General features: G+C 37.5%; 2 protein-coding genes across 2 annotated transcripts; both read right to left on the bottom strand.

The window, feature by feature from the left end:
- Positions 1-768: 768 nt before the first annotated feature.
- Positions 769-5,232, bottom strand: LOC124930381 (vegetative cell wall protein gp1-like). The gene is made up of 15 exons (XM_047470732.1): positions 5,207-5,232; positions 4,954-5,017; positions 4,751-4,849; positions 4,592-4,683; positions 4,180-4,240; positions 4,046-4,137; positions 3,634-3,694; positions 3,500-3,591; positions 3,090-3,150; positions 2,971-3,047; positions 2,015-2,075; positions 1,905-1,972; positions 1,358-1,450; positions 946-1,006; positions 769-903 (listed from the first exon to the last, which is right to left on the bottom strand). Exons 1-15 carry the CDS (start codon positions 5,230-5,232, stop codon positions 769-771), a joined length of 1,143 nt encoding a protein of 380 aa, XP_047326688.1.
- A 2,645-nt stretch (positions 5,233-7,877) lies between these two features.
- LOC124930903 (F-box/LRR-repeat protein 3-like) lies at positions 7,878-16,418 on the bottom strand. The gene is made up of 7 exons (XM_047471272.1): positions 15,536-16,418; positions 15,327-15,452; positions 10,482-10,586; positions 9,999-10,398; positions 9,790-9,919; positions 8,322-8,616; positions 7,878-8,252 (listed from the first exon to the last, which is right to left on the bottom strand). The coding sequence occupies exons 1-7, from the start codon at positions 16,172-16,174 to the stop codon at positions 8,007-8,009; spliced, it is 1,941 nt and encodes a 646-aa protein (XP_047327228.1). The 5' UTR covers positions 16,175-16,418; the 3' UTR covers positions 7,878-8,006.
- Positions 16,419-16,668: the final 250 nt, after the last annotated feature.

Consider the following 16,668-nt stretch of genomic DNA (forward strand, 5'->3'; position numbering starts at 1 on the left):
AATTAAAGAGATTTAATTATAAAATTAATATTTAAATAAAATATTATTTATTTATAAAATAAATAATATATAATTAAATAATTTAATTATGGTGTTAAAATTTTACATAATATATTATTTATTTATGAAATAAAATAATATATATATAGTATAAAATTACTGTGACACTCGGTTGAGTATCTCTTTATATATATATGGGTAAACTTTTTTTTCTATGAAAATACTAAAATTATATTTTATTTAATTTATCATTAATTAGAAAGATCAATAGTAATTATATTTTTATGTTTATAATAAGAGCATGATATAAAAAAACGGAAAAAGTCAGGTCAATCGAGAGCCGCAGACGAGGAAGGAATGACAGTCGAAGAAATCCCTCCTTCGAATCAAAAGAGAGACAGATCCATGGAGGGCCAGGATCATTCTTTACTATGCCACGCCATCCCTTACCGTTTACTGCTCCCGACGAACACGAAAGGATGCAAAGAAAAAAAAGCTGTCAGAGCTCTCATATTTTACTTCCCTTTGTTCATAAAATAATAAATTACATTATATTTAATATATATTCTCTCGTATAGTATATATAAAATGTAGAATGATAGATCAATTTTTAAAAACTGATTTTTTACAATTAAATCATATAATTATTTTATCAAACCTAACTAAAAAAAATAAATAAATCAAACAAGCCCTCTCTTTCTATCTCATCTCATTTCCCCCTCAAACTTTAATTACTTTTTGCCATCACCCTCTCTTTCCTTTCCTCCCTCAAACTTTAATTACTTTTTGCCATTGATTATTGATAAGCTCAAGTGAGATCTTGGTTAGAATCTGGGCGGCTGTGGTTTCCGGCGGCTTTTCCGGCTGCGGCGGCTGCTGTGGTTTAGGCTGCGGCGGCTGTGGCTGTGGAGTAAAATAACAAATAAGTTTCCAAATTAGAAAAACCAGAAGAGGATCCGGCGAGAAATAACTCAATCCGGCGGCGGGTAGGCTTTTCCGGCTGCGGCTGCAGGATTGGAAGAAGAGGATCGGAGAGAAATGTGGGAATGTGAAGAGAGAAATATGCGATCTATGTATATTATATATTTATTCTAAATTAATATATAGAATAAATATAATATTATTTTATATTTATATAGTAAATAGTGAATGTCGGTGACATTCACTATTCACTTGTGAAATTCCCAAATCGCTATTTCGGAGCTCCTTCCTTCTCTTCAATGGCGACGACACCTCTTGGATTGTGCTCTAGTTTCTTGAAAGGAGAAACATATTCGAAGTTTCTTCCGTCGTTTCGTTTTCCTTCACCACCGTTTCCTTCTTCACATCTCTCTCTGCACTCAATAATCTTGGTTACTTTTTGATGGTTTCCGGCGGCTTTTCCGGCTGCGGCGGCTGCTGTGGTTTAGGCTGCGGCGGCTGCTGTGGTTTAGGCTGACGGCGGCTGTGGCTGTGGAGTAAAATAACAAATAAGTTTCCAAATTAGAAAAACCAGAAGAGGATCCGGCGAGAAATACCTCAATCCGGCGGCGGGTAGGCTTTTCCGGCTGCGGCTGCAGGATTGGAAGAAGAGGATCGGAGAGAAATGTGGGAATGTGAAGAGAGAAATATGCGATCTATGTATATTATATATTTATTCTAAATTAATATATAGAATAAATATAATATTATTTTATATTTATATAGTAAATAGTGAATGTCGGTGACATTCACTATTCACTTGTGAAATTCCCAAATCGCTATTTCGGAGCTCCTTCCTTCTCTTCAATGGCGACGACACCTCTTGGATTGTGCTCTAGTTTCTTGAAAGGAGAAACATATTCGAAGTTTCTTCCGTCGTTTCGTTTTCCTTCACCACCGTTTCCTTCTTCACATCTCTCTCTGCACTCAATAATCTTGGTTACTTTTTGATGGTTTCCGGCGGCTTTTCCGGCTGCGGCGGCTGCTGTGGTTTAGGCTGCGGCGGATGTGGCTGTGGAGTAAAATAACAAATAAGTTTCCAAATTAGAAAAACCAGAAGAGGATCCGGCGAGAAATACCTCAATCCGGCGGCGGGTAGGCTTTTCCGGCTGCGGCTGCAGGATTGGAAGAAGAGGATCGGAGAGAAATGTGGGAATGTGAAGAGAGAAATATGCGATCTATGTATATTATATATTTATTCTAAATTAATATACAGAATAAATATAATATTATTTTATATTTATATAGTAAATAGTGAATGTCGGTGACATTCACTATTCACTTGTGAAATTCCCAAATCGCTATTTCGGAGCTCCTTCCTTCTCTTCAATGGCGACGACACCTCTTGGATTGTGCTCTAGTTTCTTGAAAGGAGAAACATATTCGAAGTTTCTTCGTCGTTTCGTTTTCCTTCACCACCGTTTCCTTCTTCACATCTCTCTCTGCACTCAATAATCTTGGTTACTTTTTGATGGTTTCCGGCGGCTTTTCCGGCTGCGGCGGCTACTGTGGTTTAGGCTGCGGCGGCTGCTGTGGTTTAGGCTGCGGCGGCTGTGGCTGTGGAGTAAAATAACAAATAAGTTTCCAAATTAGAAAAACCAGAAGAGGATCCGACGAGAAATACCTCAATCCGGCGGCGGGTAGGCTTTTCCGGCTGCGGCTGCAGGATTGGAAGAAGAGGATCGGAGAGAAATGTGGGAATGTGAAGAGAGAAATATGCGATCTATGTATATTATATATTTATTCTAAATTAATATATAGAATAAATATAATATTATTTTATATTTATATAGTAAATAGTGAATGTCGGTGACATTCACTATTCACTTGTGAAATTCCCAAATCGCTATTTCGGAGCTCCTTCCTTCTCTTCAATGGCGACGACACCTCTTGGATTGTGCTCTAGTTTCTTGAAAGGAGAAACATATTCGAAGTTTCTTCCGTCGTTTCGTTTCCTTCACCACCGTTTCCTTCTTCACATCTCTCTCTGCACTCAATAATCTTGGTTACTTTTTGATGGTTTCCGACGGCTTTTCCGGCTGCTGTGGTTTAGGCTGCGGCGGCTGCTGTGGTTTAGGCTGCGGCGGCTGTGGAGTAAAATAACAAATAAGTTTCCAAATTAGAAAAACCAGAAGAGGATCCGGCGAGAAATACCTCAATCCGGCGGCGGGTAGGCTTTTCCGGCTGCGGCTGCAGGATTGGAAGAAAGGATCGGAGAGAAATGTGGGAATGTGAAGAGAGAAATATGCGATCTATGTATATTATATATTTATTCTAAATTAATATATAGAATAAATATAATATTATTTTATATTTATATAGTAAATAGTGAATGTCGGTGACATTCACTATTCACTTGTGAAATTCCCAAATCGCTATTTCGGAGCTCCTTCCTTCTCTTCAATGGCGACGACACCTCTTGGATTGTGCTCTAGTTTCTTGAAAGGAGAAACATATTCGAAGTTTCTTCCGTCGTTTCGTTTCCTTCACCACCGTTTCCTTCTTCACATCTCTCTCTGCACTCAATAATCTTGGTTACTTTTTGATGGTTTCCGGCGGCTTTTCCGGCTGCGGCGGCTGCTGTGGTTTAGGCTGCGGCGGCTGCTGTGGTTTAGGCTGCGGCGGCTGTGGCTGTGGAGTAAAATAACAAATAAGTTTCCAAATTAGAAAAACCAGAAGAGGATCCGGCGAGAAATACCTCAATCCGGCGGCGGGTAGGCTTTTCCGGCTGCGGCTGCAGGATTGGAAGAAGAGGATCGGAGAGAAATGTGGGAATGTGAAGAGAGAAATATGCGATCTATGTATATTATATATTTATTCTAAATTAATATATAGAATAAATATAATATTATTTTATATTTATATAGTAAATAGTGAATGTCGGTGACATTCACTATTCACTTGTGAAATTCCCAAATCGCTATTTCGGAGCTCCTTCCTTCTCTTCAATGGCGACGACACCTCTTGGATTGTGCTCTAGTTTCTTGAAAGGAGAAACATATTCGAAGTTTCTTCCGTCGTTTCGTTTTCCTTCACCACCGTTTCCTTCTTCACATCTCTCTCTGCACTCAATAATATTGGTTACTTTTTGATGGTTTCCGGCGGCTTTTCCGGCTGCGGCGGCTGCTGTGGTTTAGGCTGCGGCGGCTGCTGTGGTTTAGGCTGCGGCGGCTGTGGCTGTGGAGTAAAATAACAAATAAGTTTCCAAATTAGAAAAACCAGAAGAGGATCCGGCGAGAAATACCTCAATCCGGCGGCAGGTAGGCTTTTCCGGCTGCGGCTGCAGGATTGGAAGAAGAGGATCGGAGAGAAATGTGGGAATGTGAAAAGAGAAATATGCGATCTATGTATATTATATATTTATTCTAAATTAATATATAGAATAAATATAATATTATTTTATATTTATATAGTAAATAGTGAATGTCGGTGACATTCACTATTCACTTGTGAAATTCCCAAATCGCTATTTCGGAGCTCCTTCCTTCTCTTCAATGGCGACGACACCTCTTGGATTGTGCTCTAGTTTCTTGAAAGGAGAAACATATTCGAAGTTTCTTCCGTCGTTTCGTTTTCCTTCACCACCGTTTTCTTCTTCACATCTCTCTCTGCACTCAATAATCTTGGTTACTTTTTGATGGTTTCCGGCGGCTTTTCCGGCTGCGGCGGCTGCTGTGGTTTAGGCTGCGGCGGCTGCTGTGGTTTAGGCTGCGGCGGCTGTGGCTGTGGAGTAAAATAACAAATAAGTTTCCAAATTAGAAAAACCAGAAGAGGATCCGGCGAGAAATACCTCAATCCGGCGGCGGGTAGGCTTTTCCGGCTGCGGCTGCAGGATTGGAAGAAGAGGATCGGAGAGAAATGTGGGAATGTGAAGAGAGAAATATGCGATCTATGTATATTATATATTTATTCTAAATTAATATATAGAATAAATATAATATTATTTTATATTTATATAGTAAATAGTGAATGTCGGTGACATTCACTATTCACTTGTGAAATTCCCAAATCGCTATTTCGGAGCTCCTTCTTTCTCTTCAATGGCGACGAAGCAGCACTGAAATATCATTGAAGGGTTGAGAGAAAAAACCTACAGTATATCCCCAGGGATTCGGAGGATATTGACATATATGTGTACACTTATGTGTTGTACGAAATAGCTTGTCTTATATGTCAATCGATGAATCCCTCCGGTGTTTCATTCATTGTGTCTAATAAAAGAAAATCACTAAAAAAATTACTTTACTGGAGAATTTCTGGAGACCAATACATATCCCTATCAAAATCACTATTTGCAATTTTAGAAGCAGCCGATCTTAGGTCATTTATTGAGAAAAAATAGAAATTAACTAAGTAAAGAGTTACAATATTATAGATTTTCTTTAAATATTCTATAGCCTATTTATATGATGAATATATGTCAAAAGTATTTGTGAGTTACAGTTAATATATTATAAAAAAAATTAATTAAGTAAAGAGTTACAATATTATAGATTTTCCTTCCTTAAATATTATATAGACTATTTATATGATGATTATGTCAAAACTGTGTAACAAATGTGAGAAAAAAATAGACTCGACACAATTATTTATTTGGTTGTAAAGTATTTGTTCATGTTCCTCGAGATTAGAGAGCTAAACTTGATAGCAAGACGAGACCATGTATCTTTATTGGGTATGACCACAGAGAATTTGGATACCGATGTTGGGACCCGGTTAACAAGAAACTCATTAGAAACAGAGATGTGATATTCTTTGAAGATCAGACCATTGAAGACTTTGAGAAAAAAGAAAAACCAAAGTCTACGGAGAAGGAATTACCCGATAATGGTAGGATTCGTACACCACAATCACAACACAATGATGTGGAAAATTACCAAGTTGAGGTTGATGAGACTCCTCTAGTTGATGCTGAACCAACAGAGGAAACTGAACAAGATGATGATAGTTCTCTAAAGCCACTCGATGATCAACATATTAGAAGATCTAGTAGGCAACGAGAATCTTCTAGTAGGTATCCTCCCAATGAGTATGTGATGTTGACTAACGGGGGAGAACCATAAACCTGTCAAGAAATATTGTCTCATGAAAACAAGAACAAGTGATCGATGTCAATGCAAGAAGAGATAAATTCATTGCAAAAGAACGAGACTTATGACTTGGTGAAATTTTCGAAAGGAAATAAGACTTTGAAGAACAAGTGGGTATTCAAGTTGAAGCATCAAGATAATAGCTCACAGCCTCGATACAAAGCAAGACTAGTTGTGAAGGGCTTTGGTTAGAAAAGGGGGATTGATTTTGAAGAGATTTTCTCACCGGTTGTGAAGAGGTCATCCATCAGAGTTGTGTTAGCATTGGCTGCTAGTCAAGATTTAGAAATTGTAAACTTGATGTGAAGACTGCATTTCTCCATGGTGACTTGGAGGAAGAAATTTATATTGAACAATCCGAGGGTTTCAAAGTTAAAGGTAAAGAAGATCTTGTCTACATGTTGAAGAAAAGTCTGTACAGGCTCAAGCAAGCGCATAGACAATGGTACAGGAAATTTGACTCCTTCATAATGTCATTCATCTCTCGAAGAATTCATCTTTTCATTCGAGATTCAAACACATCGACGTGAGATATCATTGGATACGTGAAGTGCTTGAGGCAAAAGAGCTGAACTTGGAGAAGATTCATACAAGTGAGAATGGTGCAGATATGTTTACAGAGTCCTTTCCTAAGGACAAGTTTGAAGATTGTCGGGAGAGAGCGAATTTATTAGAGCCCACAAAGTTGCGCTGACGGGGGAGATTTTTTGGTGTCAGCTCAAATAGTTTTTGGGCTTGACCAAAAATAAAGCCCATTAGGGCATTTCATTAATTAACACATAAAAAAAAATGAGAAATAACTTTCTCTCAAATCTCTGCTCCCTCTTTCCTGTACACTCTGTTCTCTCAAAGAAGGATTCTGATCAGCCTCCGACTAGTCGACCAGGTTAGTTCGTGTAGGCAAGAACATCAGCATTCTTCTGTTCTTCTCTGATCAGCAGTTTTAGGCTAGCAATTTCTTCGACCTCTATTTTTGCTAGTCATCTTTGATGATGATGATATATGTTGTAATGACAAGTTAGGACGAGATTATTTAATGTTTCTTATTATATTACATCTAGGCTTGTATGTGCCAACATTTGTGTACTCATGATATAGTTGATGGTTTAAGTGGTCTAAGGGTCTTGTAGTTTTACCTTAATTGGATTTTCCACGTAAAATCTCGGTGGCTTGTTTTTTGATTGTTTGATGTTCAATTGACTGCCTATTTAATTATAAAGAAGGAAAAAAAGAAATTTTAAGCCTTTATTATAGCTTGTCTAATTGGATTGCTAAACCAGTATTTTTATTTAATTTCTCTAACCTAATGCATATTTAATATTTTAACTACTAAAATTACCATTTGATTTTAATTTTTTTATAATTCTTAAAATTAATGATAAATTCAAATAAAATATTTTAATATAACTATTTTATTTTACAACTTTTAATAAAAAAAATCATTTATATATAATTCATTCCTAATATGTTTAATTTATAACCACTGTTGAAATATTTATATATAACTTTATTATTTGAAAAAAATATTATACTCTATATATAAATTTAAAATATTAATGTTATTAAAAAAAATATTATCTCAAAATACTTTATTTTCATTAATTATGTAATTGATTCCTATTTGTCATGAACCCAGTTGGTAAAAAATAACAACTATAACTTTTTTCTATTAATTTGATAAATATAATACATTTGTCAAGTTTATATATATAAATAAATTTAAAAGTACATAAACCTCTATAAATATTGTTTAAGAGAAGATTTAACTTAACTAAATAGCTTCAATTAAATACTAATAAATCTTCTCTTAAACTAAATAACACAATTATTTAAATAGTTTGGCATTTCATTGAAAAAAACAACTGACTCAAACAACTTACATCCAATTTGTTTGGTCTCCAAAATGCATAATCACAAGATAGAGGATTTCCCATCATCATATACTTAGTTTCTTAATCAATCCCATCTAATTCTGCAGCCCCTTATCCTTAAAGTATCTTGTAGTTCATGAGAAAGTTGAAAAGAAAGATTAGCTAGCAGCTTTACCTTCTTCAGCCTAGCACAACAAGCCCTCAAAGATAACTCATACCCTTGGACCGTTACGTTTCTAAGGTTTACCAGTTTCGCATCTTGTAGTCGGGTCAAGTTTCCTAATACCATGCACAATCCCGCATCAGATATTCCACAATGACTTAGATTTATCTGCAAGATGTAAATCCATATGAGATCAGAAATAGAAAGTGTTTTCAAATAGACCTAGCTAACTTATACCTGTCTTAAGTTAACTCTGTAATACGCAAGAGCCCAGAAACCGGAATCTTGAATGTTGATACAGCTTTTAAGATCCAAATCAGAAAGCTTTTTGCAACCTGAAGCAATGGCTGCCAAACCTGAACCAGTCACTTTCACTAGATTTCTTAACTCCAAATCAGATAGTTCTTCCAAATATCCTAGCCATTTTATCCCCTCATCAGTAACTTCATAACAGTAAGATATATTTAGCTTTTTCATCTTCTTACAACCAGTTGATATAGCAGCTAATCCACCATCACCAATTCCTGTGCACCTGACAGTAAATTATATGAATTTAGCTTTGATATCACATTTATTAAATGGCAATTCAAGATGTAATCGATAAATCAGTTATTTACACACATAATGTGCCATTTGGTTGAATTGTGGGTTATTTCGAGCTTGTTTGATGTGGGTTATTTCTATCTAATCAACAATTTACTCTTCAAGTAACATACTAAAAAACCTACCTACATCAAACATGATTATTTGAGAATAATCAAATCATTATTCAAATAACCCCATATCAAACAAGGCCTTAAATCTAAATAATCAAACATCCTGTCAACAATACTTTTCCATTAAATCATCAAGTAAAAAAAAAATATATTATTTTTATTTTGAAATGAAGAAACTATTTTCATAATCCCCCTTGGCTTGTTTGGTTAGGGACTATTTTGAATAAACCTAGATTATTTTAAAATTCTTAATTGGAGCTCATTTTATATGGGTTTTTTGAGATACTTTTGGGATTTTACCTAGTTTTTAAAAAAATTCTATCTTTTTCACTCACTATCATTATAACCATCAAATTCATTTCATCAATTAAAATATTAAAATTATCTTACTTTATTTTTATTAATTTTTAATTTGAAATACAAAAGAATATTTTTAGTAATTAATCCAATTAAAAACCCAAATAACCTACTTTTTTTTATCAAACAAGGTTCTTTTGGACAAAATACCAAAAAAACTATAAAAAAAACAAGATCAAACAAGCTCTTAGTGTTGATTTTGAGAAAATATATATTTTTTTTGTAAGAAGACTTGAAAGATATTAATATATAATGATAAAATATTTTTAAAAAATTAATCTAAGGGCATTTTGGTTCATGAATTGAATAATGTGATTGATAAAAGAGTGGATGAAATTTGATGAAGTAAGATTTTTTTTTAAAAAACTTGATGTTAAATGTACAGTGGTGAAATATTATGTCATTCAATCAACAAGTAAAATGTTAAAAGAACTCTTACTTTAGGGTTATAATCATTTGATCCAAATAACACACATTTTCATCAATATATATTTTAAATATAGTTAGATTATTTTGACATAACCCCATATCAAAACAAGCCCCAAATGAAAAAAATATTTGTTTATCAAAATAAAAAGACAATATCTTAGTGAGACCAAATCAATCATCAAAACATTTAGTTAGCAGCATACCTGTAGAGATCCAACTCATGGATATTTCTGCACTTTGAAGCAATATAAGACAATCCCTCATCTGATATGTTTGTACAAAGCCCTAGTTTCAGGCATGCAAGCTGTGAACAACCAGACAAAAATCGAAGACCTGCAAAAAATATTTTACAAGGTGAAAAAAAGATAAGTTTAAGAAGATAGAATCAGCAAAATTGATTATAAGTAATAACCTGTATCGTTAACGCCAGAGCAATCCGTAAGATCAAGCTCCTTGAGTTGTGAAGAACAAACTCCTAAACAACGAAGACTAGTATATGATATCAAAATACAAGCCTCTAACTGAAGGATTAAGAGACCTTTACAAAACTGTGATATTGATATTATTGATAAATCAGTAATAGAGTTACAGCAAGTCAAGTTAACATGTCTTAAACTTGAACAAGCTTCAGCTAGCAGCCTTAAGCCACTATCTGTCACTCCTTTGCATTTGCTTAGTCCAACTTCTACCAACGACTTGCAATTGGTAGCAAGTATTTCAAAACTTGCCTCGTTTATTCGAGCCCCGTCAATCCTAATTGTCTTCAGATTCCTCATATTCTTCACTTGGTTGAGTATGCTCGTTGAAAATTCCTGTATCCTCACATACCATGTATACAAAATAAGAAACTAATGTGAATGTATTTATTTGTTTTTAAATAGGATAAGTTGCTTACAAAGAAACTGTAAGCTGCGTATATTTGCAGAAGACCATGATGTCCTCTCATCACGGAACTCAGACCAAACGTGCTGATTTTGTCACATCTTGATAAGTCTAGAATCTGACAGTCAACAAAATTGTCGTAATATAAGAATAACACTAGAGTGTATAATTGATTGAAATGAAGGACTAACGACAGTAACATATGCATTATGTATATAGTTAATTGTAAATATTAATATAACTCTAGTAATAAAATCCTAATCTAACTCACTCGAAGTAGTTGAAGTAGTAAAGTCTTTAGCTTAAAGGTTAGCCTAAGGAGGTGATGCGGTGCGAGTTGAAGAGGCGTTTATGCGAAAGTTGCAGCATCCGAAAATATCTCGCAAGTGTCAGATTTCGACGATTGCCTAGTGTTTTTCGGGCGGAAACGTTTAGGGGCTTAAAATCGCATTTTTTATTAGTTTTGGGTGTTTTTTGGCAATTTATTAAAAGTTGTTTATTTCTTTTGCAAGCTAGGGTTTGAGTATTTAAAGGATCTTAAAACACTTTGTTAGGGGAAGATTATTAATCAGAAAACGAGGTTTCCTCAATATCTATCGACTTTCGGTATTCGTAAGAATCAACGAATCTTGATAAAGGTTCATCCTAGCCACGCACGCTGCATCAGTTGGTATCAGTTTCCAGTCGACCCTGAGGTATGCCGCCCCGAAGACAGCCGCGCAACCCTACCCCTGGTGCTGATGATGGTGACCTTGCTGAGTTGCGACGTGAAAACGCTGAGTTTCGCCGTGATAACGACGATTTGAGGCAGCAGGTTGAATGGTTGACGCAACGGATGGATGCATCTATGCACATGCACCACCCTGAAGATGATGTTACGATGACAGATGAAAACCCTCTCGGTGGTCTTCGGAATCGATCCCCTGAACGCCCCAATCATCGCTGGGAGCAGACTTTCAGGGTGGACATCCCTAAGTTCGATGGTAGTCTATCACCGGAAGAGTTTATTGATTGGCTTTCTCAGGTTGAAGAGATTCTGGATTTTAAGGAAGTTCCTGCAGATCGTCGTGTACCCCTTGTTACGATCCGCTTACATGGTCGTGCACAAGCATGGTGGCAGCAGTTGAAACAGACACGTGTTCGTCATGGTAAGGCAAAGCTCACGAATTGGGACAAATTCAGGAAGCATATTAGGGCTGCGTTTCTACCATATAATTACGAACGTAACCTGTACCAGCGGTTCCAGAATCTTCGTCAGGGTTCTCGTTCCGTGGATGACTATTCCACTGAGTTTTACACCTTTGTGGCTCGTGTTGACCTGTCTGAGTCCCCTCTCCAGTTGGTTTCTCGCTATATTGGTGGCCTTCGCCTCCAGTTGCAGGATATTTTGAATATGTTTGATCCATTGACTGTTTCTGAGGCACATCAGCGTGCTTCACAGGCTGAGAAACAGCTAGCCAGGCGCGGTTCGGGTAGCTTTGGAAAACAGGTTGTCCCCACTAGTGGCATTGGTTCTTCTTCCCAGTCGGCCCATCCCACCCCAGCCCCCCCTCGCGGCACTACAGCCCCCCCGCAGGGACGTCCCGGTGGCTTGCGTTGTTTCAATTGTGGTGAAGTTGGCCATCGCCAAGCAGAGTGTCGCAACCCAAAGTCCACCAATCGTGGTCTTTTTACTGAGGTGGATGATCCTGACTCTACTCTTCCTTCAGATTCAGCCCCAGTGTATGATGTTTATGATGATGAGGCAGCGGAGGAGTATGTTTCTGGTGATGTTGGCCCCCTTTTGGTGATTCGTCGATCATGTTTAACCCCTCGTGCTCCTGACAACGAGTGGTTACGCAATAATCTGTTCCATTCCACTTGTACCATCGGTGGCAAAGTTTGCACCTTCATCATTGATGCTGGGAGTTGTGAGAATGTGATTTCTGAGGTTGCAGTTTCGAAGCTGGGTCTGTCCACTGAACCTCATCCCAAGCCTTATCGACTGTCCTGGCTGAGTCAAGATTGTGTTGATGCCAAATCAGCCCAAGAAGGGTGCTGCCCCCACTCATCATGCGTCCCCCCTGCCACCTTGTTGTCTCGGGGTCCTTTTCAGACCGCCATGGTTGAATCTGGCATGGTGTTTGCTCTATTTTGTTCGCTGATTACCTGTGGTGCTAGTTTTGAGGTTCCTATTCCAGTGCAGCCGCTGTTACAGGAGTTTGCAGATGTTTTTCCTGAGAATTTGCCTTGTGCCTTGCCTCCTTTGCGTGATATCCAGCATCACATTGACTTGGTTCCAGGTGCTGCCCTACCCAACCGTCCTCATTACCGCATGAGTCCCAAAGAACATGACGAGTTGCGTAGACAGGTGGAGGACTTGCTGACTAAGGGACACATTCGAGAGAGCCTTAGTCCCTGTGCTGTCCCGACCCTTCTTACCCCAAAAAAGGAAGAGTGCTGGCGTATGTGCATTGATAGTCGTGCTATCAACAAGATTACAGTGCGTTATCGGTTTCCTATTCCCCGGTTGGATGACTTGTTGGATCAGTTGGGTGGTGCTTCTGTGTTTAGCAAACTGGATTTTGTCCTTGGGCTGCCACGTACCCAGCGTGGTTCTGATTCGATTTTTGTGGTGGTTGACCGATTCTCGAAGATGGTTCATTTCATTCCCTGCAAGAAAACCTCTGATGTTGTGGTTGTTGCACAGTTTTATTTCAGGGATGTGTATCGCCTTCATGGACTTCCTGCCTCCATAGTTTCTGATCGGGACACTCGCTTTGTGAGTCACTTTTGGAGGAGTCTTTGGCGTTTGGTTAATACTCAGCTGAATTTTAGCAGTGCCTATCACCCGCAAACTGATGGCCAAACTGAAGTTGTTAATAGGTCTTTGGGGAACCTTCTGCGCAGTTTAATTGGGGATCATCCTAAGGCTTGGGATTTGAAGCTGCCTCAGGCCGAGTTTGCTCACAATCATGCTGTTAATCGCTCCACTGGTTTCAGTCCTTTCCATGTGATTTACGGGCTGTCTCCGCGTGCTCCTCTTGATTTGTTAGCGCTGCCCAGCAAGGTGCGTCCTCATTCCACTGCTGCGGATTTTGTTGGTCAGTTGGCTCAGGTTCATCAGACCACTCATGACCGCTTGGTTGCTGCTACTGCCAAGTACAAGGAGAAGGCTGATTCGAGAAGGCGTGCTGTTGATTTTGAAGTTGGTGACTTTGTGTGGGCTATTCTGACTAAGGATCGTTTTCCAGGTCATGAATATAGCAAGCTTGCTGCTAAGAAGATTGGTCCTGTTGAGATTGTGGAGAAGATCAACCCCAATGCTTATCGTTTACGCCTTCCCAGTCATGTGCGTACCTCTGATGTGTTCAATGTGAAGCATCTTGTTCCTTTTGTGGGTGAGTCTTCTTCTGATGAGGATGATGCGGTTCCAGATTCGAGGACGAATCTTTTCTACCCTGGGGGGAATGATGCGGTGCGAGTTGAAGAGGCGTTTATGCGAAAGTTGCAGCATCCGAAAATATCTCGCAAGTGTCAGATTTCGACGATTGCCTAGTGTTTTTCGGGCGGAAACGTTTAGGGGCTTAAAATCGCATTTTTTATTAGTTTTGGGTGTTTTTTGGCAATTTATTAAAAGTTGTTTATTTCTTTTGCAAGCTAGGGTTTGAGTATTTAAAGGATCTTAAAACACTTTGTTAGGGGAAGATTATTAATCAGAAAACGAGGTTTCCTCAATATCTATCGACTTTCGGTATTCGTAAGAATCAACGAATCTTGATAAAGGTTCATCCTAGCCACGCACGCTGCATCAGGAGGTGGATATCCCCAGCTTCCTTGAGGTCCTGGGTTCGAGTCTGTCAGGCGACAAGTTCTGCTCGTCCGGTTAATTGGTTGCGAGCTATATGCTTAACCCGCGGGGATTAGTCGCACTCCATAGGAGAAGCGGAACCCAACGTTCTCAAAAAAATATATCTCAAATATATATAATTTAAAAAAAAATCTAATCTAGTTATGTATAAAACTTATATAAAATAGTTAGAGTTCATCTATACTTTTTTAACAATTATTTATATATACAATGCTCTCCCACAAACGAAACAGTGAGCTTGTCATGATCAGCTTCATCATTTCGAGTTTACAAAACTGCATCAATTGAGCTTTCAATTGTGAGGAGAATACTGCACTAAATATTGACATTTCCATAGATTTTGAAGTTGGGATTTGTTGCATTGATATTCACATTTGCATAGATTTTGAAGTTTGAATTTGTTGTGGCCAATAATATTCTTAATTCATTAGCATTAATATGAAATAGGTGTTTCTGTTTTTTATTTCTTTTCTATATTGGGATATGACTTTTTACTACTTTAGCACAACATCACCCCACACCAATCAAGGTCTTGTTTGATGAAAAATTATTTGAATTTAATCCAAATTCAAACAAATCATTAAATAAATAGCAAATTACCTTTACTTTATTTTATTTTATTTTATAATATTTTAAAATATCAAAATGATTTTTGTCAAGTTTTACCCAATTAACCCCCATTTTACATCAAAGAAAGCTTTTTCAAATAATCCAAATAACCTTACAAGTTCAACCCACCATATAGCTATATACCTAAGTATCATGTACAATCCTCACTTAAAAACGCTTTGATTTAAGTGGGTCATACCAATCCTAGGGAATAAACCCCTGGAAATCAAAACCAACTTTTGCTCTGTTTTCAAGCCTCTACATGAGTTCTTCTATTCAATCTTTGTTTCCCATGAATTTGCAAGAAATTCTCAACTTCAACTCTAATACCATGAAAGAATTTGATCTAAAACTAATACTACTCTAACAAAACAATGAATTATGAGTTGACAAAAGAACCTGAAGTGAAGGACAACCATTTCCAAGATGATGCAAACCTTCATCATCAACAAAATTAGATGCCACCATAGCTAAAACCTCCAGCCTTTGCAGAGAAGCAATTGACATTAGCGAATGATTTGTTACCTAAAACATAAACCACTTCTCAAATCTACAATTCTAAATAACAATGAATTCAAGGTAAAAGTGAAATCAGTGAAAAAAAAAACCTTTAGATAAGAGATATCCAGATACTTCAACTTAAAGCATTTCTTCGTAAGAAGATCAATACCAAGATCAGTAATCTTAAAGCACCATTTCAAACTAAGTCTCTCAAGATTACTACACCCAACCGCTATCTTTGCAAGACCAACATCCGTAACCGCTAAGCATTTATCCATCTTCAGATCCTTCAAACTAGATGAGAACGACAAAGCCGCTACCTCTCTATCCCCAAAATCACATGAATAAGAAACATCAATAATTTCCAGATTCGGACAAACTCGAATCAGTCTCTCCAATCCTCCAGATCTCAATCCAGACGATCGGCTGAGTATAAGTGTCCTCAGACTTTGACTCCAACCGAATGAAACGCCGCCCATCAGAATCGCTACCGTACCGTCGTCGATTCTGGGACATACGGAGAGATCGAGAGACTCGATTCGTTGGTATCGACGGAGTAAGGTAGGGAGGAATTCGGTGCGGAGAATACGGAGGGATGTGCGATGAATGGAGTCGAGACGGAGAAAGGTTTTGCAGACGGAACGGAATGTCTTGCGATCGGATTCATCTGGGAGATTGTTGAGTACGCGGAGGAGGAGGTCGTCTGTGAGGAGAGAGAGAATCGGAGATGAGTCTTCTTGTTCCATTGAGAAATTTGATCTAGGTTGGGACGAAGAGGAAGTAGAGAAGACGGAGGTTGAGAAGTGGTATGCGACGAACAATGGAGGAAATTAGGAAGATGAATGAGCCGAAAGGAATCAATCGAATCGCTTTCATGTTACTGTTTGCAAATTTTGATTTGTGTTCTTGAGCTGTTTCAGGTGGCCGGAGGAGGATCACGGTCGTCGGAAAATGCAGCTCAGGGGAGAGAGAGAGAGAGAGACAGAGTGTGATGTTTACATGTGATATGATAAATGATAAGCGGTGGATACTTTGGAAAATCATTTATTTATGTTTTTCAAATAATCAATTATCATTCTAATATTATTTTTTTTTTATAAACAATTATTTTCTTAATATTTTTTTATATACAAATTTATTTTAACTAAAATAATTTAATATATTAAACATTTATTTTGATTCCTAATATTTTTATTTTAATATAATATATATATATATATATGAATTACTACGTAAATAT

Source organism: Impatiens glandulifera, chromosome 3 (assembly GCF_907164915.1).
Source record: "Impatiens glandulifera chromosome 3, dImpGla2.1, whole genome shotgun sequence".
Taxonomy (NCBI): domain Eukaryota; kingdom Viridiplantae; phylum Streptophyta; class Magnoliopsida; order Ericales; family Balsaminaceae; genus Impatiens; species Impatiens glandulifera.

Excerpts from the sequence above, each read along its gene's own strand:
- LOC124930903 (XM_047471272.1), bottom strand. The coding sequence starts at position 16,174 with ATGGAACAAGAAGACTCATCTCCGATTCTCTCTCTCCTCACAGACGAC. Across the intron at positions 15,453-15,535 it reads TGGATATCTCTTATCTAAAG|GTAACAAATCATTCGCTAAT; the intron begins GTTTTTTTTTTC and ends TTTATGTTTTAG. Across the intron at positions 9,920-9,998 it reads CTCTGGCGTTAACGATACAG|GTCTTCGATTTTTGTCTGGT; the intron begins GTTATTACTTAT and ends TATTTTTTGCAG.
- LOC124930381 (XM_047470732.1), bottom strand. The coding sequence starts at position 5,232 with ATGTATTGGTCTCCAGAAATTCTCCA. Across the intron at positions 5,018-5,206 it reads TGGTCTCCAGAAATTCTCCA|TGCTGCTTCGTCGCCATTGA; the intron begins GTAAAGTAATTT and ends ATGATATTTCAG. Across the intron at positions 2,076-2,970 it reads CCGTCGGAAACCATCAAAAA|CCGCAGCCGGAAAAGCCTAC; the intron begins GTAACCAAGATT and ends CCAATCCTGCAG.